Below are 26,915 nucleotides of genomic sequence, written 5' to 3' on the forward strand. Positions count from 1 at the left end.
TCTGTTAGTAAGGGACTGTGGGTGGAACGCTAGTATCACGGGTGCGGGATTCAATTTCTGCTGTAGAGATGTAGAGCAAAAGTCGGAGAGATAAGAATTAGAGGTAAAACAGACAAAAAAAATTCACGAACCCAATTTAGCATATTCGTATCTCTTTCGAAGATCAAATTAGATTCGATTGAAATTATTATCTATCATTTCACTCGTGATAGTTGCATTTTCGTGATTCAAGCAATGCAACTTTCCTTATTTTTCATGTTTTCAATTTCAATTGGGCATTGTTCATGCATCTAGCGGGAAGATATTGACACCCTTGTCGGAACTCTATTTTTCTTTCTATGTATTGTATGTAAGATGAAAATTATTCAATAAAAAAGGAGGAAATCAAATTAAAAAACCGAGCTCGTAGAATAAATAGGAGATGGCATCCATTACAGTTCAAAATTTGAACTTTGATGGTATTCGTTTCCGATTTGAACTCTAGAAACTATTATTTCCATAAGTTCGTCCTTTACAATTAGGAACACTATGGTCTATTCGACAATTAAATAGCAATGTATTAACAAGTTCAAAAGTACATATGGTCCCCATAATTTACCTAAAAAGTAGTCTCATTAACATTTGTTTTCCTAAATGATGAGATTTGTTATTGTCAAATATTGTCCTTACACCACTTGTCAGTAATCCAACATGCTCGAGCCCAAAAAAGAAAAGAAAAAGAGTAACCAACGTGGAAATTGTTTGAAAATTTCAATTCACTTTATCCTAGATGACAAATACATTATTCTCAAAGCTTGATGTCGATATGTTATAAAAATCACGATCGTTTACTCCTTTCACCTCAAAATATAATTTATCTTAGAAAAATTAAATGTAAATTGAAAAATCACTATGTTCTAAGGAACATAATCATTTTTCGTCTAAAAAATTTATTACAAGTTCCTTTATTTAAAAATGTCAGTAATATGAAATTCGAAATTCTTCTGACCTATACCTGAGTAAGAGGATTAATGGGAATACGTAGTAAGCATTGTAATAGAAAAGCAGAGGGTGGGAGAGTCGTGTGTACGGGTCTTACTGTTGCAAAGCACATGGGGACTGAGCAAAAGCAAAAATGAGCAGCATCCTCCCATGTCCCCATCCCCTCCCATTTCAATTTTTTCCTTTCCTTCTTTGCTTATTAATCGTACTGTTTCCAAGTTCTCACGAAAGCTTTTATGACTTCCTGCTCTTTTGACCAAAAGATATTGAAAAATCTTTAGTACTAGTCGCGATGTGGGTTCTGCATCTGCGAGCACGCGTGCACGGTTTGGAGAGGAGGAGACATGAGTCAAGTCTGAAGAGAGAGACTTAAAGCGAGGATTGTGACGTGTTCTTCCTTCACTTTCACCTTGCGGGTGATCATTATTTATCACAACGTTGTACAATGCTGTGTTACCTTCCACCATAATATCAAGGCCAGCCATCTTTTCTTCCCCTGTTAAGTGTACAGATGAGCATTATTTGTTTCGACATTGTCCCGTTGTGTTGCTTCCCACCATTTTTGCGTCCAAGTTCTTTTTTTTTTTATCCTTGAGGTCCGAGTTCCAACAAGAAGATCAATTGGAAAGTGAAACAAGCAAGCAAGCCGAGGGCGGCACGACTTCATGCAATGCACGCGCACGCCTAAGATCGTACCGTCTCATCTGTCGTTCGGACTTCATACATGCATGTGAAGGCTAAAATTTTATGGCAGTGTCGAGGTTTTCTACATTAATTATGGTCATGGGCAGAGTTTGTTTTTAGTGATATTAATACCGATTAATATTACAAAAATTATCAAATTTAATACACTTATAATAAATTTATCTTGAATTAATTTTTTGACAGCCAAATGTCAAAGCAATGTTCCTCGCTAAGCTAAGGGAATATAAATCTGATCTGAACAACCTAAAAAGTGAAGTTAAAAGACTGTCATTAGGTAATTTGGCTGCTCGAGATGAGCTGCTGGAATCGAGAATGGCCGATGCTTTGGACATTGTTTGGCAATGTTAGGGGTGGCATGATCGATCCGGGCAATCCAAATAAAAAATGGACGGCCCGGATTGATCCACATCAATTTTTTTAAAATTTTGAAATTTCCCGTCAAAGAATTTCCCCTCCTTTAAAAGGTGATGTGGATAAATCCGGACCGCCCATTTTGAAATGGACGACCCGGATCCCTTAATGTCACCCCTACCTTTATGGTAGGGAATCCGGTTCCGATGCTCTGACGGTATGCATCAATCTGTTTAGCTTTTTTCGGGTGTATAAACACTCTTGTGGTTCCTTATTAATTACACGGTAGATTGTCCTTGAGATGATTTTTTTTTCTTAACACTTTAGTTATTTCCTCATACTCCTGTGTTTCTGTGCCAATATCAATTGCATTAAGTCTGTGCAGAATCAGCTGTCTTAGTTGCAAGTATTTCTTCTTTTATTTGTTAATTGGCTTCCTCTTGAGCTTTGTAGCATGTACTCTGTAGATAGACCAATAAGCTCTGTAACTATCATCACTTCTTTTTGCTTATTCAGATCATGGGTAGGAACACCATTTCTGGTATCCTCTTTATTCCGTTTTATGTATGCTTGTTAATCTTATGTTGGTGACAAATGACCGCAATTTCGTGCGAGCATGCAATTTCGTGCGAGCATGCAATTTCGTGCTAGCTGATATAAATATATCTTGGTTTATGGATTTATTTTGCTTTGTGCCTTTCACTGTCCGGACATACTAAGCACATATAATAGGAAAAATAGTATTTAATATCAACATTAGATTCTAAGCACATATAATGGGAAAAGTAGTGTTTAAATATCAGCGAAATTAAACAAATAGAACATATAAAAAAGGGGAAAGGGGACTGTGTAGGGCTTCAAACACTACATTTCTTAGAAGCACCACGCTTACGCTTCCGACGAGGGCGTTCAACAGAGGCAACATTACGCAAGCGTTGTTTCATAAATTCTTCCATTGTCAAATCCATCTTCTTCCTATAGAACTCATCAAGTGAGAAACCTACATCAAGACCACAGAAAGGGACTAAGTAGGCCACTAAGTTTCGAGAAACCATATTAATAAAAATATTGGAGTGCTATACCATATTGCAATGCAAAAAAAAAAAAAAAATGCAAGATAAGCATTTCTGAGACGGAATTTGCTGGCAAAAAGCGCAAATAACGAAAATTGTAATTGCTTTTGATGGGAAAAATGAATTCTCTATACCTTGCACGATGGTCCATTCTCCATTGCGACAAGTTACCGGAAAGGAATAGATGAGGCCATTAGGAATGTTATAAGAACCATCAGAAAAAACCGCCATGGAAACCTAAGTCCCCTAAGAAGTGACGTCAAAAGAGCTTAGGAAAAACAAGCCGATCTAAGAAGTAAACAAGATCAAAGACCACCACTATCTCTCGAGTTCCAAGCACCCAATCATGGATGTGGTCGCAGGCAGCTTTGGCAATACCAATAGCCTCTATAGGTCCGCCAGTTCCATTACTTATAACAACACCTTTTTGGAATTCAGTAACAAATTCCCCATTCAACCTTCAGCAAACGAAGATTTTTAAATCCAGAAATCTCAAAACATAATACCAACAAAATCTTCAACACAAAGACAATTTTCTCACCAGACATCATCGTTTATTAGTTCACGTACAGGATATTCACCAGACGATGTGTTAATCATAACATGGTTGACATCAAGCTGTTGAGGTGACGAGTGATTTCCCCATATGATAGCATTTCTCACAGTCCCAGGCAAAGCCTCCAACGTCGCTGCAAGCAGACCAATTGCACAATTATGGTACACTCTAGTGAGACACGTAATGCTTTTTTCGATGGAATAACTGGTGCACATTGCTTCAAAGTCAATGCAAGCGTATCTCCAGGATACTCAATGACCAAAAACTATAGAAGAAAGAGAATACATGTGAGTGTGTGTATATGTGTATATATGCACAGTTACACACACTTAATAGAAAATCAAGCAGCCCCTGATGAAAATAACCTCTTCTAAGGACTTAATAGAAGATCAAAATAACCTCTTATAAGCACTTCATATAAGATTAACCTACTCACGTCATAAAATTATGATTTAGAATACACACATTTTAGAATGTCATCCTGCCATAATTTCCATGCCAGAGATGAAGACTAAAATATGATTGATCAATCAAATTTTCGTGCAGAGGAAGTTAAAAGATTTCAAAAAGAAAGGACATTTCAACTATTTGCAGATTAACATGTAGAGTTGCATCTTTTTAGCAATTAGGCAACCAAATTATCATGTATTAAGAGATTTCAAAATTAGCCAACCATGTATGCAGGCCTCCATTTCACATCTTTCCTTTCAAAAGAGAAAAACTTGCCTTACAATCGCCAGCTGCATAATTTCCTAAAGCTGTAGGTAGGAGCTTGAAATTGTTAACAGTGTAATTCCTCAATTCTCATCTTAGGGTTCTGGTTATAACTGGAACCTTTCCTATCAGGACTGCGACGGCAGCACCTCTGCATGCTTCCTCAGCACCGGTTGTTGCAACCATACCTGATTCAAGTGCCACATGGAAACTATCAAGTCCAACACAATACCATCAGCTTAATAATAAGAAAGAAGCTACACAAACCTCTAATGAGACCTAAACCATCCACATCCAAGCGTACAACTGACTAAACAGTAATCATAAGATGTTCCACAGCCTCTACATCAGAATCAGTCGCATTGTGAAGAAGGTGTAGAATCACCGGCTGCTCAAGACCAAACATCCATGCTCTAGTGATCCATATAGCAAGATCATATGCAACTTTCCCTGCATGGTCGAAAAAGGTCTCTCATATTTGTACATTCAAGTCTACTAAATATAATCGGATGCATCAAACTCTTCCGTGGATAATCCACATTCGTGGTCAACAAGTAAATCGAAATATGCAGCAGTTACAATATGAATACATGAAAATGGTAGGTTGCGAACAAACGGGATTGCATATTACAACAGCCCTAGGTATCTTTAAATGAGAAAGAACAATCTTATCTGAAATACAAGCGAAAAATGCAAAAAAAAAAAAAAAAAGAGACTAAACTAGTATTTAACGTTCAGCTTATTCCATTAGCTATGTTAAGAGATACTAATAGAGAACAATCCTAATTCCATTTGCAGCAATCGTTTCTAGAACAGAGCATATCTCTATAACTAAGACAATAGGGCACAAACAACCAAAACTGTCCATTAAAATCGCACAAAGTTAGGATCCATCCAAAAAAAGTTCAACCTTACACCAAAACCAAATCAGAAACACAAAAGCCTTCTTACTAAAATCTCACAAATAAGAACGACTAACATCAAACAAGAGAGTTTCGACCCAAAAAAAAAAAACATCAAACAAGAGAGTACGAGTCATATGACCAAGTATATAAATTATATAATTATGTAGTGGCTATTGTTGTTGGGATTAGTTTTATGATGTTCGTTGCACAACGATAATATTTCACCATGTTCGTGATTTTAGGAGCATTGGACATATGTTTGGTTGGCTAACAGACTCGAGTCTCGCTCGAAAAAAAAGGAAAAAAGGTGTAAAGGGTATTTTTGTAGATAATAGGGAAGGTCTATCGTCATAATTAATTAATACATCAGCCAAGTCAAATTAGTAATGACTATTGAAGGTGTTGAGTCTATATGTAAGCTGTAGGGCTTAAGTACACCCCAAGTGTCATAAGTTGTGTACGGCGCTCACTTTAGTGCTAAAACTTTCAAATCGATAACTTTAATGCTAAGTTTTTGTAACTTCGATCACTTCAGTGCCAACTTCTTTTAAAAATGATCACTTTAGTGCCAGAGCTAACGTGGCTTGCCGAAAATTCGACACGTGATATTTTTTATTAATATTTGAGATGACGTGGCTCGGTGAATTTGACACTAAAGTGATCGTTTTTTAAAAACATTGGCACTTAAATGATCGTTTTTAAAAAAATTTGGCACTTAAGTGATCGTTTTGAAAGTTTTTGCACTGAAGTGATCGAAGTTACAAAAACTTAGCACTAAAGTGATCGATTTGAAAGTTTTGGCACTAAAGTGAGCGCCGTACACAACTTATGGCACTTGGGGTGTACTTAAGCCTAAGCTGTAGCTACACCATGAGTGAATAATACCCACGAACCGTCTCTTCCATTTTGTTTAAGATCCATCCTTTTTATTCCGTTTTAAATGCATACCATAAATCATGTACATGCTGTCCATGTGGAAAAAAAAAATGATGGAAAGGATAGATCTTAAACAAAATAGAAGAAAAGGCAGAACAGTGTTTCTGAAATTTTATCTCAAATAAATTTCCGAATGATATTATAAACAATAGCAAGGCAACCCATAAAACTGAAAACGTAAAAGGCAGCATTAGAGATAACTAAGATATTTAGGATATTCTGGATATCTTCCTCATTGATTTAGGTGTCAATATTGGGCAAGTTATTTGCAATCTATAAAAAGCGATTTGGAGCAAATTAGCTTATGGTAACCCCAGTTCAAATAATTGCATTGAGTTGAACTCCAAACCTCACACTTCTTATGAGCGCATCATTCCGATCCATTCTATCTCACTAACAATGAGGTTAGTGCGTGTTACAATTTCTTGCGAAAAGAGGTTATCGACATGTGAGAAGATTTTGATGTTCATCTGATCCATATAATTAATTAGATGGACATCATTTGATTTCTTTTTTGGGTACAATTTCACTCTTTTGATGCTTCTTAATAAAGTTTTCTCTTGGTCATCTGATGCGAACTGAAATTTATATTTTTGGCGGTCTTTCATGGTATTTGAAACCATTGTAAAGAGTTCTCTCAAATAAATGATGATTTCGGTTAACCACATGCTCTCTTATTTTGGAGAACTTTCATTATAAGATAATAAATTTAGGGTTTGCAAAATGTAGTCAGGGAATAATATTTTCTAGCATTTTTTATGGATAATTTCAATTAAATTGGAGGCATGGTTAATTAATTACTAGACGTTTCTAATATGAACAAGCGGCGTTTCCCTTTTTTTTTTTTTTTCGGTTAAGCGGTTGTCAATCCCACTAATGTTAAGGATGGAGCTTTTCTCTCGAGAGTAACTGGAAGTTTTTGGTGGCGCATGTGGAATTCGCTTAAGATCTACAACAAAATCTTTGGAACACTCGCAAATGTATTAAATTTTCAGTATTTCCAATTTTCATTTAATAGGTTATTAAGTGATAAATATATATTGACCCCTTACTTACTCTCAAATGGATTAGGTAAAATCAAATAGGAAAACTCCTCACGGTTGTTTTAGTAATTAAAAGACAGAAACATTGTGTGGATATATATATATATATCAGTCCAATGCCGGCTAACATCCACGTCGGCGTCGGTTGACAAAAGATTTCGGACTGAATTGACACAAAAAAAAAGTTTATGACTGAATCGACACAAATAACATAAGGTTTAGGACTGAATTGACACACAAAAAAAAGGCTTAAGACTAAGCTGGCAAAATTAAAAGGTTTCGGACTCTTTTGACAAATTTTTCATCATAAAGTGAAGCATTCTTGTTACTATGGCCATTGAACGATTCTTTTTTTTTTTTTACTTATTTGGAATTGCTAGGTGCGATCATAATGCAAGATATGAACTGAATTAGAATGAATAAATATATATATAAAGACTTAAATTATATGAGTACTCCTAGATATAGGCTTAAGAAGATATACTCGATATATTCTATGTAGAAATGGAAATAAATAGCTGGTCATGATTTGGATACATGCTCTTTCATCTCTCATTTTTTTGTTTATTTGACAGGAAAAACATGAAGAAAATTATCATAGATGAGCAATGTTTGCAAAAAAAAAATAAAAAAATACAACAATGTGTGACGTGAAATTATTGATCTGATCCAACCCAAGTAGCTAGGCTAGATTACTCATGGATCATTTGATGATACTTAAGATAAGTATATGATGATCATGATGTAGTCTTTCATGGTATCAGATATCATTGTAAAGAGTTTCCTCAAATAAATGTTGATTTAGGTTAACCACATGCTCTCTTATTTTGGAGAAATTCTATTATTCTAATATGAATGATTTAGAAAATATTTTCCTAAAAATGATCACTTGTATCGCTACAAAAACGATACAAGCAATTTTTTTTTTCAAATCATGCATTTTTTATGAAACAAACGGAACCCGAATTACTTGAGGTTTAATATTTGTACAAGCCATTGTCATCCCCTAAATACTTAAGGATAGAACTTTGTTCTTGGATGCATGTGGAATTCGCTTAAGGTAGACAAAAAATCTTTTGGAACACTTAATATAAAAATTTTCTGCATTTCTATCTTTCATTTAATATCTATATCTAGTCTGATAAATATATACTGGGTCCTTTACCAACTCTCAAAGGAATCAGGTAAAATCAAATAAGAGTACTCTTTGCGTTTGCTTTTGTAGTTAAAAGACGGACATATGCGTGAAGAATAGAAAAGCATTCTATGCGTTGGTCGAATAGATGAGGTAATGGGATCAATCAATCACATTACTCGTTTGATATGCTTGTCGTCCTATGCTCAAATACTAAATCTAACGAATAAATATATTAAAAGTTGATTATAACCTAGGTTTTTACTAATAAAAAAATCTAAAGTAAAGGAAAGATAATAATGACTCAAAATGATGTAGTGTCTTTCATGTAAAGCGGTTCAAGCTGCTCAAATAGAACCAACGGCTCGTCTACAGGTCATCTGAACCTTGTCGGGTCAGCCCGGTTCTATTTCCTTTTTGCCCCTTTTTAAAGACTTGATATCGGACTGGACAGACCGGGGAGACATCTAAACGGGAATGCTTTCAACACTTGCAAACAGTTCGTCATATCACTTAGTACATCAATTTTGCAATTGGTCGGTAAGCGACTCGGCTTCAAAAATGAAATCGAGTAGTTACTTGGCCCTGTCCAGTCCCTCGCATGCGAAAATGCAAACCGTCTAGGCAGCTCCAGTAAAAAAGATAATTAATTGAGGAGATATAGAATTGGTTCCAATGGATGAGCTTCGTTGGGTCGACTTCCAAGTAGACCAGAAGGTTCGGGAATCAGTATGGAGAGCCAAATCGTTTTTGATCAATTCCCAGTTCTCCCCATCGAGAAAGTCGCAGGTTCTGTGTCTAGACCGACTCGGAATCGAATGTTGTAAAATCCTGTTGTTGAAAAACTATGATGGGAGAAATTAAATTACAGTCCCTACGATTTGAGGATTTTGCAGTTTGGTCCGTGAAACATTTAGTTGAATGAGCAAGGCAAGGGGATGGATGGTGCTGCTGCTGCTGCTGCTAGGGGTCGTAGCGAACCTAAGTCGTGCCATTAAGATTGCAACAACGATCAACGTAGCCCCCATGCTCCCAGCTCAACAACATCTAATGAGGCTCAACATGAAAGCTGTCGCCATATTAGCAAAAACCTAGAGGTCTCAAATCATGTTGCCCGGGGATCATTACATATTAACCACCTTGATCTTTTCTATACTCAGACCGCGAATGAAGGGAACCCGCGCCATCTGTGTATTCACTCTCAAAGTGTATCTATTTCGGGGAAAAATGCTGTTCGGGAATTGTCTTCCAAGAAAAATATTTTCCCTTTTTTCATATCGGGGAATTCATCTTCCTAGTTGTAAGCATGCACATTTTCTTCGATGGTAAATGATACTCTGTTAATCAATCATTTTCAGCAAACCAAATGAGTAAAAATAAAAAATACTGATGCACTGGAAATTCTTTCGCTCAGACCTCAATTTAGTCATGGACCCAAAGAGGAAAAAAAAAGAATGCTGTCAAGAAAGGAGTCCTCATTCATGAGTAACGATCTCTCTGAAGTGCCAAGAAGACACAAGTTAGACACGTCAAGGAATGCATGTCTCTCTCTATTCGGAGATTCTAATCGAACCTCCACCGTACAAAAATAGCATTCACTTGCATGTCCAGATCGCCACATTTCACACCCAGAACCACTATGTGTAGGCCAAGCAGCCCCTCGCTCAGCCATGCAAGCCAGTAAAAGACACTCCCGCATGCAAAACTTCAAACCCACCTCCGCTCGTCTTCCCTATAAATGCCCCCGCTATCTCCACCCTTCTTCTTCAGCTTATTCTCAAGTCTCTCTCTTTCTCTCCTGGCTTCCTACCCAATGGCTTCATCTCCTTCTTCTTCCTTGTTGCTCTCTCTAGGGCTCCTCGCCCTCCTTGCCGGCCTCCACGGCTGCTCCGCCCACTTCAGCAGGGCCTCAGGGCAGGGCATCTGGCCTCTAGGCCGGCACCCGCAGCAGCGGCAGCGGCACCAGCTCCGGTTCAGGACCGAGTGCCGGCTCGACAGGCTGTACCCCCAGGAGCCGAGCCGGAGGATCGAGGCTGAGGCCGGGTTCACCGAGCTCTGGGACGAGGAGGACGAGCAGTTCGCGTGCGCGGGGGCGGCCGCGCTCCGCCACGTCATCCGCCGCAACGGGCTCTTGCTGCCTTCCTACACCAACGCCCCGAAGCTCATGTACGTGGTTCAAGGTGAGGTTTAGTCTTGCGTTGCACTTATACATGTTTGCATGCAATTGGTGCAGTTGGTCATTTTTGTTTTTTGAGGCCCAAGATAGAAAATAACTCCACACGGAAGCTTTTCTTTCTGGGTTGCAGGAAACGGGCTTCATGGTGCGGTCATTCCAGGTTGCCCTGAGACATACCAAGAGGACGAGTCTCGGTACCAAGGCCGAGGCCAAGGCTTAAGAGGTGAGGAGAGCGAGCAACGAGGAGACCGACACCAGAAGGTCCGGTTCATCCGCGAAGGCGATGTCATCGCAATTCCCGCCGGCGTCACCCACTGGACCTACAACCGGGGTCAGTCCGATCTCGTCCTGGTTTCCGTCCTCAACACCGCCAATGAAGAAAACCAGCTTGATGAGAACATCAGGGTAAGAACGTGTGACAAATTGTAAAAAATTGCAAATGAACATTTAAACCTATGGCTATAGTACTTTCAACACCCTTTAAGGGTATAACGATTTTCTGATATCTCAGTATATATCTTAGCATTTTTCTCTGCTAATTTGGCCACAAATGACATGATTTTGACTTCCTGACCATTCTTAATGATGTTTTGCATGGGTGATCTCATTTCTCTCCCAAGAAATTCTTCGTAGCTGGGAACCCGCAACAATACCAACAACAAGGAGGGCGGAGCCGGAGATGGGAACGCCAAGGCCGGCGCGGCCAGCGCGGGGGAAGGCAAGAACAGCAAGAAGAGAGCTTCGGCAACATCTTCAACGGCTTCGACGACGACCTCCTCAGCGACTCCTTCAACGTCGACAACGAGCTAGCCCGGAGGCTCAGGGGGCAGGACGACCAGCGTGGCCACATCGTCGAGGTCCAGGACGATCTCCAGATCCTCAGCCCGCGGTACGACGGGGGTGAGGAGGCAGAGCGCGAGAGGGAGCGCGAGCGTGAGCGGGAGGGAAGGCGCCGCCGCGACCGCTTCAACAACCCTGGCAACAGCACTAGCGAGGATGATGCTAGTGATAATGGCTTGGAGGAGACACTGTGCACACTCAGGCTTAGGGAGAACATAGACAACCCTGAGCGGGCGGATATATATAATCCTAGAGGTGGACGCATCACCACACTCAACAGCTTTAGCCTCCCCATCTTGAGCTACGTGCAGCTTAGTGCTGAGAGAGGTGTTCTTTATAGGGTAAGCAAAACTGATGAAATGACAGAATATTAATGCTCTAGTTCTTTAGTTTTTGTAATAATGTGATCTTTTTTTTCTTTTTTTTTCAGAATGGGTTGGTAGCGCCACACTACTACCTGAACAGCCACGGACTGATCTACGTTATCAGAGGCAGCGCCAGGCTCCAGGTCGTGGGCGACTTGGGGCAGATGGCATTCGACGGCGAGCTCCGGGAGGGCCAGTTCCTGGTCATCCCGCAGAACTTTGTAGCGATAAAGAGGGCGAACGAGCAGGGCTTCGAGTGGATCGGCTTCAGGACGAACGACATGGCAACGGTCAGCCCGCTCGCGGGGAGGCTGTCGGTGTTCCGGAGCCTGCCCGAGGAGGTGATCCAGAACGCGTACGACGTCTCGAGAGAGGACGCGAGGAGGCTGAAGTACAACAGGGAGGAGCTGACCGTGTTTAGCCCGGGGTCTGGCTATAGAGGAAGAAACTGAGAAACCATGTGCTTCGTGCATGCGTAGGTACGAGGGTGAAGGGTGAAATAGTAGTAATGTAACGTAGCGAGGTTAAATTTCGGAATAAAAGATGTCCTGTCTGATGAGGACTACGAGGGGATTAGTAACTAGTAATTAAGTTTTAATTAAGTACGTAATGGATGCACTACTTTGTATGAATTTGCGGGAATTAAATGAAAAAGTTCCATCCATGAATTTAATATTGTTTGTTTTGTCCCCTGTTTTTTCCCTTTGCCATTAAGTCCCCGGCATTAGTCGCTCTGTGAAAGAACTTATCACCTTATGTCCTTGGCGAACAATTTATTTATAATGGGGTCCTCAAACATAGCAAGCAGGTGTGTGAATACTCAGATTTCAAATTTTAGAAAGGGTCCTTTTCAAATTTATAAGATGCAAAGTGCAATTAGTTAAGTTCAATGGTTTGTGAAGTTAAAGGTTCTGGCCTGACTTGAAGAATCGATTTCATATATTGCATAGGACCAGAAGTAGCTTTGACCGGAAACAATACTCACAAGAATTCCAAAGAGACAAACTCTCAAAGAGAAGCTCTGAAATTCTATTACTCGTGAGATGATACAAATAAGGAGGAGGGGATCCCTCTATATACACGTACACCCCTAGCTACAATCTTAGTACGATGGAGCCTATGTCTTCCCATTTACCGGCTATCCATATTAATTACAAGAGCACTCAAGAATAGTATACATTTTCCATATTGCCCCTAGGAATATTCTGGAGTATACAAGAAACCCTAAGTCCTAAGAAGCTTCGTGGCTTGCTCAATCTCCTTTGATCATGTCCGGTCCATCGTGCATTGAACCCCTCTGGACCATGACAAATGCATTTGTCATTTCTTTTCAACCCGACATGTCCTAACTTCACAATCTAAATGTCGAGAGCGTACGAGGATGCCCTTATACTTCTTTTTTAGGCGTTTCAATAATGTAGTTCGAAATCAGCTTTTATGCACCGGACAGACCTCTCAATCTAGTTAACTGAATAGACCACGTACAAGCCGGGCCACCAGGAGAATATGCGAATAAATAACTTCCCATATGGTCTGATCTGAAGAAGGTGCGAATATATATAGAAAGCGAGCGCGAACTTGTCTAAATCAAAAGAGGTGTATCCCAAGAGGTGGAGGTCTAATTTGAGCTGGAAAGCGATTCTGGTCATGTGAGAGAAGCAGAGAGAGTGGATTGCTTTTCTCATGGAATTAAAGGAAGTGAAGGGACTACTTTACAAGCTGGAAGGGGAAAGAAGATGGCTTGCCAACCTCACAATCTTTTGCTAATAAAGAAGAAGATAAAAGAGTAGAAAAGAACGTATTTGCAGTGAGAAAGGCTCGTTTACTTTGTGGATGCACCGGTCACCTCAGGTTTTTAAGACGATGAAATCTTAGGCTAATAATGGAGGAATTAGATCATAGGTGATTAAAATAGGGATATTTTGATTTGAAAATTGATTATGTAATAGTTTTTAGGCATCTATAAGACGAATAGTTTGTTTTAAGCCACAAAAAATAAATTTAATAATTAATTTTAAAAAATATTATGGGTCCACTCTTTTTAGAATTTGTGGCTCCCAATATACTATTAATTCTCATAGTTTTTGTTTTTTTGGTCGAATATTAATTCTCATAATTAACCAAATATTATTATGCTAACAAAACCCTTTTGATTTAGTCATGTTCACTTGATATTCAATTCATCACATCTCCTTCATTAATTGCAACCGCAAGTAGCTCCTAAAATTGAATGCTACATCCAAAATCTTTGCCCGTGAAGTCAATTTTTTTTTAAAAAAAATTTGGATCGCCTATGTTCCAAATAAAATCACATTAATTTAAACCAGCATTAAGCTGTTTCGGCCGCTACGGTTGCCTCGATTTGAATTATGTGTTCATGGAGCCCCCAAGACAATAAACTTTGAAACATGACATTCCACCAAACACATGCAAACAAGTGTGAAATGAATGCCTTTTCCTTGTGTAGTTTCTTAGTGCTTTTGCTTTCGTCATCCCCAACCAAACCTTAGTACCCAATTGCTCCCACTAGGCCCTCCACATTTGCCGAAAGTGAAACCCACAACTTGAATAAATAAAAAAAAAAAAAAAGCCCTTCTTCTTATTTATTTATTTTGCTTTTTCTTTAGCCTGCTTTAATTTCATTTCTCAGCTGCAAAAGCTCCCAACCCTTTCATTTTATCGTGGGAGCGGGACATCTTTTGGCTGCAACCTTTGCAATAGTAGCTGTACTAGTTTTAACAGAAAGGACAGGACATGTTGCTTGACGGGACATGCCTCTTTTTTAGAATTTATGTTCCTCCTGATGTCCATCTGCATTTCTCATTCAAACCCCCTTCTCTCTTCCCAACCCACGCAAGAAGTTAGTCTTTGCTCTCAAAGTACAATTCCACAGCGTTTGTTATTGTGCTCTTTCTTGTTTGGTTGTTGCCGTGGATCATCGCTTTGTCTTTGTTGCCTTCGGCCGCCGCCATCGGCTGTATCGGATTTAATGTCACGTCGTGGTTTGGGGAAGAAGCTTCTTCCTGCCAAGAAGGCGTGGAAGGCGATCACCGACAATCTCCGCTCGAGGCTGAACAAGCTCAAGAACTCCAGGTTCATCGAAGAAGCCTCGCACCGCTTGCTCTCCTCGCGATTCACGCAGTATCTCCTCTCCTTGACCTTCAGAGGGCGTCGCTGTCTTGCCAGGACTAGTCCTTACAGGGCTCGCCATCATCTTCATCGCAATTACCGCCACTACAAGTATCAGTGTCACGATACTTATGAGAAGAACTTCGCGCCTATATTCATAGATGTGCTCTTCGACGAGCCCTTGTCTGCAAGCTCCTCCAAGACTACCGCATGTGCGAAAGGAGAAACCAGCAGGCCAAGCACTGAGGTTGAAGGAGGAAGGGAGAGAGAGTGCGACATGGACGAACGGTGGAGGGCCATCGTCGCTATGTCGCCGCAGCTGCGCTTGGACGAGAGAGCGGAGGAGTTCATCTCCAAGTTCAAGGAGGACATGAAACTCCAGAGGGAAAGGTCTGATTCTGAATTCCAGGAGAGGTTGAAACGCAGCGCATAGTATCAGATTTCCTGAGTGCTTCTTCTTCTTTTTTTCCCCCCTTGCTCTTTTCCGTTCGTTCGATTGAGATTTGAGTCATTTTGATCTTTCTCTTCCCAGAAGAACTGGTGGTTCTATTACTTTTATGGGTTGTCTAGGAATGTTTGGGTTTTGTTTCTGGATGTAACATTCTATATGGCTTTTGTCAAGAGGACAGAGATTGTTAAGAAAAGGTTCGAATTTATATACAATACTTGTGTTTTCTTTCGTCCTAGGTTATGAAATGGACATGTAAAGTTTGAAAGGGCTGTCAAATTACAATGCATGTTATCTGGTGGAGAACTTTGGTACTACTGCAGGGTCCTAATGAAGGATCTCCCATGCGTTTAGAGAAGCAATTCAACGTGCTGATCGATTGGCCAAGCTGGGGATTTCTAGGCCGCATCATACTTTTTTTATTCTCTTCCTGACAATGTAAGATTGCAATATGTTTGGAATTTAAATAGGGTAACTGTCTCTACAAGCTTGTAATTAGTAAGGTTCGCATTTGTGACATGGTAGTAACAAAATCATCTCATTAGAAAAACAAAAACCAAAAAAAAAAAGGTTCACCATCCGAAGAATGCCTTCCGAACGGTTGGGAAAATTGTCCAAAAATCCTAAAGCTATTGCACTTTGATCAATTCAATCGTAAATATTTTAATTGTGTAAATTGAGTCTTAAATATTTTCACATTTTATCAATTGAGTCGATCGGCCTTATTTTGGCCGGACATTACTCCCATGGATACCAGCCTTCCTACGTGACACGGCCGACGATGACGCATATAATTTTTAATAATATTTCAAATATTTTTTTCTTTTCTTTTACGGTGTGGCCGGCCACAAGCGAGGGCTAGTAACCCTCGCCCCGATCCAAGCGATGTGACCAAAAAGGGGTCGGACCCTCGCCTAGACCAAGTGAGGGCGCAGAGGCCCTCGCCCGTGGCGTGCGAGTGCTCGCGACACCCTCGCCCAAGCCGAGCTAGCGTAACGCTCATCCATCGCCGGCCACAAGTTTTATTTTTCAGTTAATATTATAAATGAATGTGTTGGGCTCGTCCTTATTGTCCTCATGAATAATAAAGTATAAATAATTTAATTCAAGATTAAACAAGTGCGTGGAATAGTGCTTTGTGGTTATGTCACAGTTTGTGCCACCGCAAAGCTCCATAGTATATTAAGCTATAAGAAAAGCCGTTTAATTTTGTTTTATTTAACCAATTTCAGTAATCTGAAATAATGTTGAAATGGGCCCATTTGAATTTTGAAGAAGCTTTTTAAAAAGCGAAAAAAAAAATCCATTGACTTTCTCGTAAAACCAAAAGCACGAAAATTTTTGACATTATTCCAAATGAATTCGATTGATCTTGACATATACGTCTTATCCGACAGTTAATTTTTCGACGTTTGGATCGCTTAGAAAAATGAGTTAACGAAGAATTCTCTCGTAATCGATGAAACAAACTGAATTTTCACAACAAGAATGAGCGCTAGCACTTGCCGGAGGTCCTCCAAGGCCGGGTATTGGTTGGCGAAGGCCGGGCCTGAGTGACTTTGTGTCACGTGAACCCGAACCTGAAGTTTCATATTTTTTCGTTGGAGGATCTAGAAAATTGATGAAGATCGGGGGAAGATTGCGAATGGATCTATTAGCGGCTAAGATGATACCATGTGTTAACTTGAACATAGCTAAATCAATGAAAGAATACCCGCCACATGTTATGTTGTAAGAGTAAGAGGTTGGCAATAAACGAATGCCCCAAAGGAAGATTGTTTCCCTCTAAATCGCTAAACAAGATATGCGTAAGCTTAAACCTCACTTAAGACGATAATCAAATTTCAATTTAAGTTGTTTTGATACCTTCACAGTAATATTATTAACCGTTCTCACTAATTGCTTGCATCCTACTTTGATCAAGCCTAGAGGTGTCGATATTGGTTGAAAACCCATGTTTTGACCCATATTCAATAAAATGGGTCAAATATGGACTAGTTGAGTTCTTTTAGCCTAATTATATGTGGATTATGAATGTATTTGTCTTTAAATCTATTTACAACCCATTTAGTTAGATAAACCCAACCAATTTACAATCCACTTAGCTTGAAATTTATTAATTTATATTTTTAAAATTTTGTGTTTTTGGTTTTATTTTTTATAAGTAAAAGACAGAAAAAAAATTAAAAAAATTAAAAAATATAAAGAATATTTCACTAGTCACCGCCATCCGTCGTCCGCTGCTCGTCGAAGGGAAAAAAAGGAAAAGAAAAAAAAATAGAAATGTCTTTAAAAATCATAATAAACAAATATTAGATAATTTGGTTAAATATAGAAGTGATTAAGTAATACGGGTCGGGTATGTGTTTGGTAGATTTGTACGGCACGAAAATAGGTCAATATGAATTGGACCATATTCAATTCAATCCAAACTTAACCCGACTCACTTTTTGACACCTCTAGTCAGGCCCATCTACACAAGTCAAGGGCGCGGGTTTAATGGACTCATGGGCCTTGAAAGACGTATTATGGGCCATAAACGTTTCGTTGGACGAGATTGTACAGAGCGTATAATAGATCCAACAAGTAAAATGGAAAACAGGTTTTAGTGGGAGATGGAGGAGTGATCAACCTTTGCTCGATCAGAGTAGCCTTTAGGCCCATGAAATGAATTTCTTGTATTATGAAACACAAAAAATGACATTTGATTCCACATTAAAAATATCAATCACTTGAAAATTTGTCTAACAATCAATAAAAATGATCATAATTTCCAACATGATGAGTTTTCTTACGATACGACCGAATTAATATAAAGGGCACTCTTCGTTAAACACAATTTAAGATCATTCAATCAAATAATATCCGAAACTATACTTTTAATTATGCGTGTTAGATAATTACTTGTTGTCCTTTAACTTATCGGTCTATAGCAATTGAATCCGTAAATATTTTAAATCGAAAGCCTTCTGAGAAACGTACTTGTGCGATTAACTAATAAGAAAAGGCAAAGTAAATAATCATAAACCAAAAACTCAACTTAATAAAGAAAAATGAGAGATAAAACTCTACGAAAGGGGAGGGGAAAAAGGGAAGTAAGACGGATTCCCGATATTTCCCATACTAAAATAGAGCTCTCTAAGTAATCCCACGTATATGATCCAAAAAAAAAAAATTTAATACCATGTCGGAGTAAAAAATCCTCACTAATCGCATCCTAACTTTGTATTTTCGATCTAGTTAACAACAGCCTTTTGATATATTCTATGTGTGATTTTTAAAAAATAAAATTATTTTTCTTTCTCCTCTTTAAAATCTGGATCAAGTAAATATAACTTTTTTATCTTCATAGTAATATTGTAGGAAACTTTCAGTGTAAATCCAATTGATTAAACGTGTTGATGAACATTGTAAGAAAATAGAATACTTTCAAGTGACTCACTGTATCCGAATTGGATTGCAAACCAATGTTACTTTGATTTCAAACTAGGATGGTTATTCTATATTAAGAGAGTGACCTCTAAATGCAGGTACCAAAGTTAGATCTTAATTTCAAATTAATACGTAAGATGGTTCTTCTGTAAGAAAGTGAAGAGGCTTTTCATGCAGAAGAACATGCCATAGTGGGGTTATAGGTGGGGTTTTCACAGCTCCCCATCATATCCACATGATGATCTTGTCTTTTTTAAGAAGGAAGATGAGAATCGTACATTAGCTTCGAAAGCTCCAAAAGGACAGATGTTATTGAAGGAAATCCTTCGTAGGGTAGTCGAGATGTATTTTCTTCATCCGATACGCCTCCATCTCCTCAGCAGTAACCTACCGATGCAAGCACAACAAAATGCAGTAAGGGCCCATAAGTTAGGTCAATCAGTAATAGCTGTCTCGTGAATACACGAAACACTACCTCGTCATTCCATCTGACATTGTATCTCCTCTTTCTCTCATCCTTCTCTTCTCTCTTTCGTTCATCCTCCTGATCAAACATGTTTACATCAATCAGAAGATGTAGACGAAGTGAGAGGGAGAAAGTGTTAGCCCATATTTTCCAAGATACAATGGAATACGCGCTTGAATAATTTCGAAGGAAATTTCAGATCAGTCACTTTATCTCTTCCACAACTTGCCTTAATAGCACAGTCAGCGAGTGAAAGATGTGAGTCCACATGTTACCTTCTTCAAAGCTTCAGCAAGTTTTCTCTTGTCAAGGACCAAGTCATCAGGTACATCAGTGCCCCATGCTGCAAGCCTTTCCTCTTTAGCCGGGGAAGGGGGTCTCTATATTCATGACTCAACAATCCAACAAACATCAAAATTATAGAAAAACTGACTTCCGCACCCATAAATGTATCACAGCTAAAACTATGAATGTTACATTAGTCAAAGTTAAATGCATGCATCAGAGGCATCATTCCATGACTACTTAGTTTAGGACCACCTCTACAAGGAAACATAAGCACTGTCTATATCCATACTAACCTTCACTGGCTGCTTTACAAGCAATATTAGCTTTCATCAAATCTGCGGCCCCTTCAGCAGCCTCAATTCCAGCTGCACCTTTGCAATAACTATTCCTTACTGATAGCTTACAGCATCTGTAGCCCCAGTGGTGATCGTTCCACCATGAGTACCAAACGCTATCGTGATAGTTTATGGAAACATCTTCTTCATACTTGCTTTGCGGAAGAGACGTCTCCTATACAAACCAAAGAGGAATCTCATGAATTCAAGGCCAGGGATCATTAAAAGGTAGCGATGAGATAAGGAAGTAAATCCTCCTTCTCTTATAGTTATCATAGATACAAAAATAGAAGAACAGGATACAAACAAATGCTAGCCAAACTAAAAGTGAGAGAATGTTCTTGAAACTAACCCCGTAAGCCACTAATTTTGTCCGTCTACCCATGCACTATGCTGGTTAAGGCTCAATACAAGCTGAAAGGTATCAGCAAGACATGGCATAATTCTTCCAGCACGATCATATTCAACTTGCTGTTCACTTTGTCCAAGAAGTAGTTGGTACTTCTTCTTCGGCAGCAGCATTGCCTTACTTCTCCATGATAGCATCCTTCATCTTCGACTTCAACTTCTCCTTGATAACCTTAAAGTTCTTATAAAGCAATTCTGCTTGGGATGGAACATCTTGCATGTGAATAACTTGGCCTTTCTCAAATGCTTCGCAAGCATGTATAATCAGTTGCTTGAACTCCAAAACTTGTCCACTCATCCTATATTGATTATCACCCTGTCACACATATTACAAACTTTAATCAGAATTCTGTATTGCCAAGTCATGCAGACCAACATTAACGCTCTAGATAGTAATTAAATGCAGACAGACTTACTCCATAAAATTTTTCGTTCAGATCTACAGCAGGAGAGGATCTTCATGCATTGATCGGGTTTTAGGATCATAGTATGCAGAATTGGCATCGAGATTCAAAAGGTATTTAGCAGTATCTCCTCAAATAGGCAAATTTCTGCAATAAGAAAATCAATTCAAATCCTCTTCTAAAGGTAATCAAAGACCATAGGTACACAAATTACTAAGAAAATGGCCCTTTATAAATCAGGGAAAAAGCTAAAGGCACCTGACAGTTCCGGTACTACCACCACCAGTCATGTGGACACGCTTCTCCACCTTGGCAAAGTCCATCCGCTTACTTTCATCAACTTTGGCCTCGTCAACCTTCATATCCTCATCATCCTCTTCATCGCTGACCTCACCTTCCCCATTCTGCTTTTTTTCTCCTCCAACTTTTTCAACTGCTGTTCTTTCAAGTACTTTCTTTGCGCTTCATCTCTTGCTTCATATCTCAATAACACGAGCATAGGTTGCTGCATCATACCCGTTCCACCGGTCTCATTTTCCATCATAATCCAGTTCAAATGTCTGTATCTTTTCGTCAGGTGCAATGTGCATGTTTGTCGATTTTCCTCCTTTTTGGCGGGGCATATCCATGCCGGACTCTGCATCATGCATCATTGCCCCACAACTTAACAAGCAACATGGAAAATATCATCAGCATCAGTCGAGGGAAGTCCATGACAGGCAGAAGGTCATCCATTTTCCGGTTCCTGTGCAATAAGTTTTCAATGTGCAATACTATTTCTTTCTCAGTCTAACAAACATATAGACTTCCCTCTAATACACTACGATTCATGACATACAATTAAGGTAGCACATTGTTTCGATGAAAAATAGAATGGCTAGCAACACATCTGGTACTGCATAAATATATGTATGTCTGATCCACCATTTCAATGGCGAAAAAGAACAAAATATCTGCTGATTCTAACCATGCAGCGCAGGCACAGCATCACTGCTAACTAGAATAATCCTAAGGTTAAAGAGTGACACTGTGACACGCCATCTTGAGTCATATGTTCCAGTCCCCATCAAACAAATAAATGCTAAGCATGCATAAAACGGTACGGCGAAATATAAAACTAAGGCTAGACACATCAAGGCCAGCTAAGCTACAAATAATATAAAGCAAAATAAGCATCACACAGCCCCTTACTTTTCACAAGCTCCATTCCTGTATTTATCAGCTTGAAATATTTTTGCACCTCTATCTTACAAGGATTTTGTGTATTTCGGATCCAATTTCCATTTCCTTTGACGTTTCAAACTCTACAAAAAAGCAGGTAAAATCTCAATTTACATACAGCATAAAAATAATCCACACTATCAATAGAGCATTAAGGGACAGAGACTAAGCATCTGACAGGCCTATCAGCATTAAGATACCGAGGTGTGGAAGACATGTACTGGGGAATGTGAGGGTTAATTTCCTTCCCATCTTCATCAACCTCGGCAGGAGCAAGGCCAGCTTTTCATGCTTCCTCCAATTCCAATTGCTTCCGATGGTCCCCCCTAGATTTGAAAGTCGCTGCAATCGGTTGATTATCGAGAATCAATATCAAAGCCAAAGGTGATGGGTACAGATTACGTAGAACGTATATGCAGGGTAGACGAAATCAGAAAGTACCAGCACAAGCACAGATGCAGAAATACATAAAGAGCGGATGCTGAGGCTTAAATCTAGATGTAACATCCGGGAATCAATGGACTTCACCAAAAGGGCATTTGGAATTAGATTTACCACAAAGTCCACCGAGTATGACCACACGAGGCCAATGAATAAGCATTTCCCAAAAAGCTAAATGAGTAGTACCGCTATGATGGGAACCCAGCCTCACACAACCAGCAAGAGAACCACGCCCCTTTTGCACCTACAATTTTATAAAGCAACTTTACAAACATCTTTTGTTCGCTCATTCAAACCATTTCACAAATTACCTAACTTGACTGTTATTATACATCCGAAGTCCTCCACATCTCTATGGAAACAAAGATACTTTGGTCCAAAAAGTGAATTGCAAGCTAAAACCCAAACAGCATCCTTCAGGGATTCAAGGTTCAGTCCAGCAATTAATTCGGTCCTCATATATTGATCCAACCAAAACTGGATGGAACAAACCCTGAAAAGAATACTTAGCCCAACAGTCCCCGCATCAGGAACAACTACTACAACAACCCAATATCCCGAGTTCTCCACATTGGAAGAGTCAGTGCACAACAAAATAAACAATTCCGCAGCCAATCGTTCTCATCGTTCCCGATTTTCTCAAATATGCTCGCACAGCGAAAGCACGTGGACAAAAACCAACTGCTCGACGCACCCAAAAGGAACAGAAACCAGACATTGTTGCCAAGACAATCAATCAAATCGTACAAAAGAACGGTACACACCGAGACTTCTCAAACGAGACCCTCTTCCGAAAAATCACCGCTTTCAATCAGCTTCAAAACCTCAATGGAAAGACGATTAGGCCCATAGGACCAAGTACCTGAAAGCGATAGCCATGGCGGGAAGACTGAAGAGAAAGGCTTCTCTGCTGAGCTTAAACTAATGGAAAGAACCAACCTCGATAGCAATGGGGGGATTGATGACTATTCGGATTGAAGGTTATGCAGAGTCCTGGAGAAACCAAGGAAAGAAAGAGACTTGAAAATGAAAGAGAAGCTGCTGTGTCTTATGATTGTGTCGCCATTAGACATGAACATGTACCTCGATAGGACTGCACTTGTATTTTCATTTTTATGGTCGCTTATGCATAATGATAACTTTTTAAGGAAAGTCCACAGCAATGCCCTGAAAGTGAAACTGACGGGTTCTGTTGTAGCTGAGCTAATGGGCTTAAAGCTTTTCAGATGGTGCAATTCGTCAACTACGTTTTATTTGGATTGTCAACTAATCTGATGGATGTTTTGAAACTCCATCCAACAAAAAAAAAAAAAAAACCTTGTTGTCAGCATACGCATAGGATCGTGCGAAATTGAAAAACGAAATAAAATTATCTGAAAAATATTATTTTTGTCATGAAAGATTCCCTTTCAGCACGAGAAGAAACAGGAGAGGCGTGTTCCGCTTTTCGCAAGAATTGTCGATACTTATATATCTTCAGGTTATTTTTTGAAAGGAAACCGTATTCGGAAGATTGTTTTCCGACTTTCTAATGCTTGGATGATGAAAAATTAATCGATTTACGAAACGCGTTTTCCATGGCCCGAAAACAGCAAGCTTAAATGGTAGACAAACAATCTCCCCCTTCTAGTAAGAAGGAAATCAATTTCACTAACTCACCAAATAAATGAAAACTCGCCATTTCCCTTCAAAATGATTTCATAGAATGTATTTTCCTTTACCATGAAATTTTTCGTAAAACATAAGCGCCTAATGCTATTTATTTTTTCTTTTTTCACAAATATCTAGTTATGCATCATTTGATGGCAGCATGTGATGTCATTAGGGTTGGGCTCATTGTGGTGATGGCCCTACCAAGATGTACCATCTGGGGTTGGGAATTGGGAATCAAATAACGAAGCAAAGAAGTAGTCAATGAAGGCACAGGGAATTGCATGAAAACGCCTGTTGGTGGCAAGGAAAAGACTACGATCAAGGCTGGATTTGACAATATGTGTAATAGGATGGAAAAGAATGTTGCTACTCGTGGATTCTTGCCTGAATTCTCAATTGGAAAATTGGCGCAAATAATTTATGAATTTTAGCTCAATATGCAATATAATCCCCGAACTTTTAATTTATTCGATATTGTCCCTAAACTTTGATATAATATATAAATAGTCCCTAAACTTTTAATATGTTCAATGTGATCCCCGAACTTCGAGAACTTTAGGCACATGTTTAGTTTAGTCCCTAGATATATAAAAATGTTCGATATTAGGTTTTCGTTAATTCAACTTCAGGGATAATATTGAATATTTTGATTGAAAATCGTTGACATGCACGATAACCGTTCTACGTGGTGGGGCCGACACTGACGTGTACTTTTTAAAATAATATTTTCATAATTTTTAATGAATTTTTGTACTTTTTTCTTTTTTATTTTCCTCTCCTTCTCTTTACCTTCTTTTTTTTCTTTTGGAAAGTAGGGCACTAACTGCTAGGGTCATCGGCCAACCCTTGGCACTAGGGAGGGCATCATGGCCCTCGCCAAGCCTAGATTGGCCCTCGCTAGATTTGGGCATGGTGAGGTCCTGACGCCCTTGCCTAGTGCCAGCAAGGGTCAGCTCAAGACTCGGGTTGGCCTTTAGCCAAAAAAAAAAAAGTAAAGAGGATGAAAAGAAAAGAAAAGAGAGAAAAGAAAAAAATTACAAAAATTCAAAAAATATTATATTATAATAATAAAAAACTTACATTAGTACTGGCCACGCCATATAGAAACACTATCATCTATGTTAGGGATTTTAGAAAAAATTGATAAGATGGATTGAATTGGCACATATGTAAAAAGAGTTTATGACTAAATTGACACGAGTGCAATTGATTTAGACTTGTAATTTCCACGTTCTATTTGATACACGCACATTGAGGGTGTGATTGTTCGATATATCTAAAGCAAGCTTTGTGCAAGGAAAAAGAAAACGAGGAACATATAAAGAATTAAATGAGAGACCTCGGATCACACCATGCTCGATACGAATAGAAGGAGAGCGAGAGGGAAAGGCCGCGTGAGGTGCCGGTGACGGCCGACAAGGTGGTTGGCACCGCCATTGCGGGGGGGGGTGGCGGCGCAATATATCATGTTCGGATTTTTATCCTGGTCCATCAAATACATACAAAGTTTGACCAAAAAAAAAACATACAAAGAGTTCTGAATAAGAGTTCCATTTTATACAAAATATGCCGTTTCACATTCCATGTTGAACGTCCCAAATCTAGAAGGAAAAGGAAAAATATTTCCAGATTACTAAAACTTTGGACAACATTTCTTAAAGGTAGGACAAAATTTCGGATTTTTCTATGGGAAATTGAAAAGAAAACTTCCATTTTTTTACCTTAAAACTAAACTGAACATGCTCTTAATTTATAAAAATTTAATTTAAGGTACATATTTTTCGACGGAAGTTCGGGCATGCATGACAATACTTATAGAGTATAATTTCTGCTCCATGCGTGTTTTTGAAGTAGAATCCGTTTGGTAATGCAATTACTGGAGTGAAAATTTGTTTGATTACGCAATTTCAGTTTTCTACTTATGAAGCATTTTTTTATTCTAGAAATAGTTTTGGAGTCACTTGAAGAAGTAAATTTTTTACTTCTCTTCATATGTAGAAAAATCAACTTCTACTCTCGGACCGAAAAAAAAAATCTACTTGGGGAAAAAGTAGAAAAAACAACTTATGGTCATAAGTTGATTTGTAGAGTAGAAGTGTTGTCATGCGCGCCCTAAGATAAATGTATCAAACGGATGGGTCGGGACGAGTTTAGATCGGGTCAAATATGATCCGATCTATATTGACCCATTTTCATTTAATACAAATTTAACAACTCATATCCAACTCATACCCAACCCCGACATGTATTACTTAAATACTTCTATATAACCAAACTATGGAATATTTGTTTCCTCAATTTATTAAGAAAAATGATATTGCTAAAACACTTTCATGAAATTGAAAAATTTTATCTTTTATTTTTTTCAAAAAAATTAAATTTTATTATTAAAAATTATCATTTATTTTTTTTTAGAAAAGTATTTTTTATTTTTTACTTTCTTTTTCTTTTTCTCTAGCGATCGGAGACTACGACCTGGCGACAGCGGTCGGCTACATTCCTAAACAATTTTTACATTTTTTAATCTTATTTTTTCTTTTCTTTTTCTTATAAAAAATATAAAAAAATAAAATTAATATACTTGAGGCCCATTTACTAGTGGTGTTCGGGAAGCTGCAAGCCACGGATCGAAAATGGATTGGACTAAAATCCATATTTGAATAGGCTTTATAAGCCTAAATTCATTTTTGATCCATTTTTTAAATACTGAATTTATATATAATTCAAGTGAATAAAAATGGGTCGAAAACTTAGTTGACACCTCTGCCCCAAGGTATCTCTCCTCATTAAGGTAAGCCTCCTAACAAATCCAATCGGAACAAAGTAAAAGTTAAAAGGAGCAAAATCCAATTATAGCTTGAGCCTAGAGACCCTAGGGAAATAAAAAAAAGCAGATAAAGAAAAAAAAAC

The 26,915-nt window shown here is 38.8% G+C and overlaps 3 protein-coding genes and 2 pseudogenes across 5 annotated transcripts in view; 2 read left to right on the forward strand and 3 right to left on the reverse strand.

Annotated features, from left to right (window-relative positions):
- LOC115753955 (peroxisomal membrane protein PMP22) overlaps positions 1-26,915 on the reverse strand; it is a 491,710-nt gene that overhangs the window by 452,428 nt on the left and 12,367 nt on the right. The window lies entirely within an intron of this gene.
- LOC115727445 lies at positions 2,895-4,786 on the reverse strand (annotated as a pseudogene).
- Positions 10,168-12,457, forward strand: LOC115727438 (11S globulin subunit beta-like). Its single transcript, XM_030657662.2, has 4 exons — positions 10,168-10,579; positions 10,706-10,980; positions 11,196-11,756; positions 11,846-12,457. The coding sequence occupies exons 1-4, from the start codon at positions 10,213-10,215 to the stop codon at positions 12,230-12,232; spliced, it is 1,590 nt and encodes a 529-aa protein (XP_030513522.1). The 5' UTR covers positions 10,168-10,212; the 3' UTR covers positions 12,233-12,457.
- LOC115727440 lies at positions 14,573-15,569 on the forward strand. The gene has a single exon (XM_030657665.2). It carries the CDS (start codon positions 14,584-14,586, stop codon positions 15,340-15,342), a length of 759 nt encoding a protein of 252 aa, XP_030513525.2. The 5' UTR covers positions 14,573-14,583; the 3' UTR covers positions 15,343-15,569.
- Positions 19,093-22,380, reverse strand: LOC115727444 (annotated as a pseudogene).

The sequence above is a fragment of the Rhodamnia argentea genome, chromosome 1 (genome assembly GCF_020921035.1).
Source record: "Rhodamnia argentea isolate NSW1041297 chromosome 1, ASM2092103v1, whole genome shotgun sequence".
Taxonomy (NCBI): Eukaryota; Viridiplantae; Streptophyta; class Magnoliopsida; order Myrtales; family Myrtaceae; genus Rhodamnia; species Rhodamnia argentea.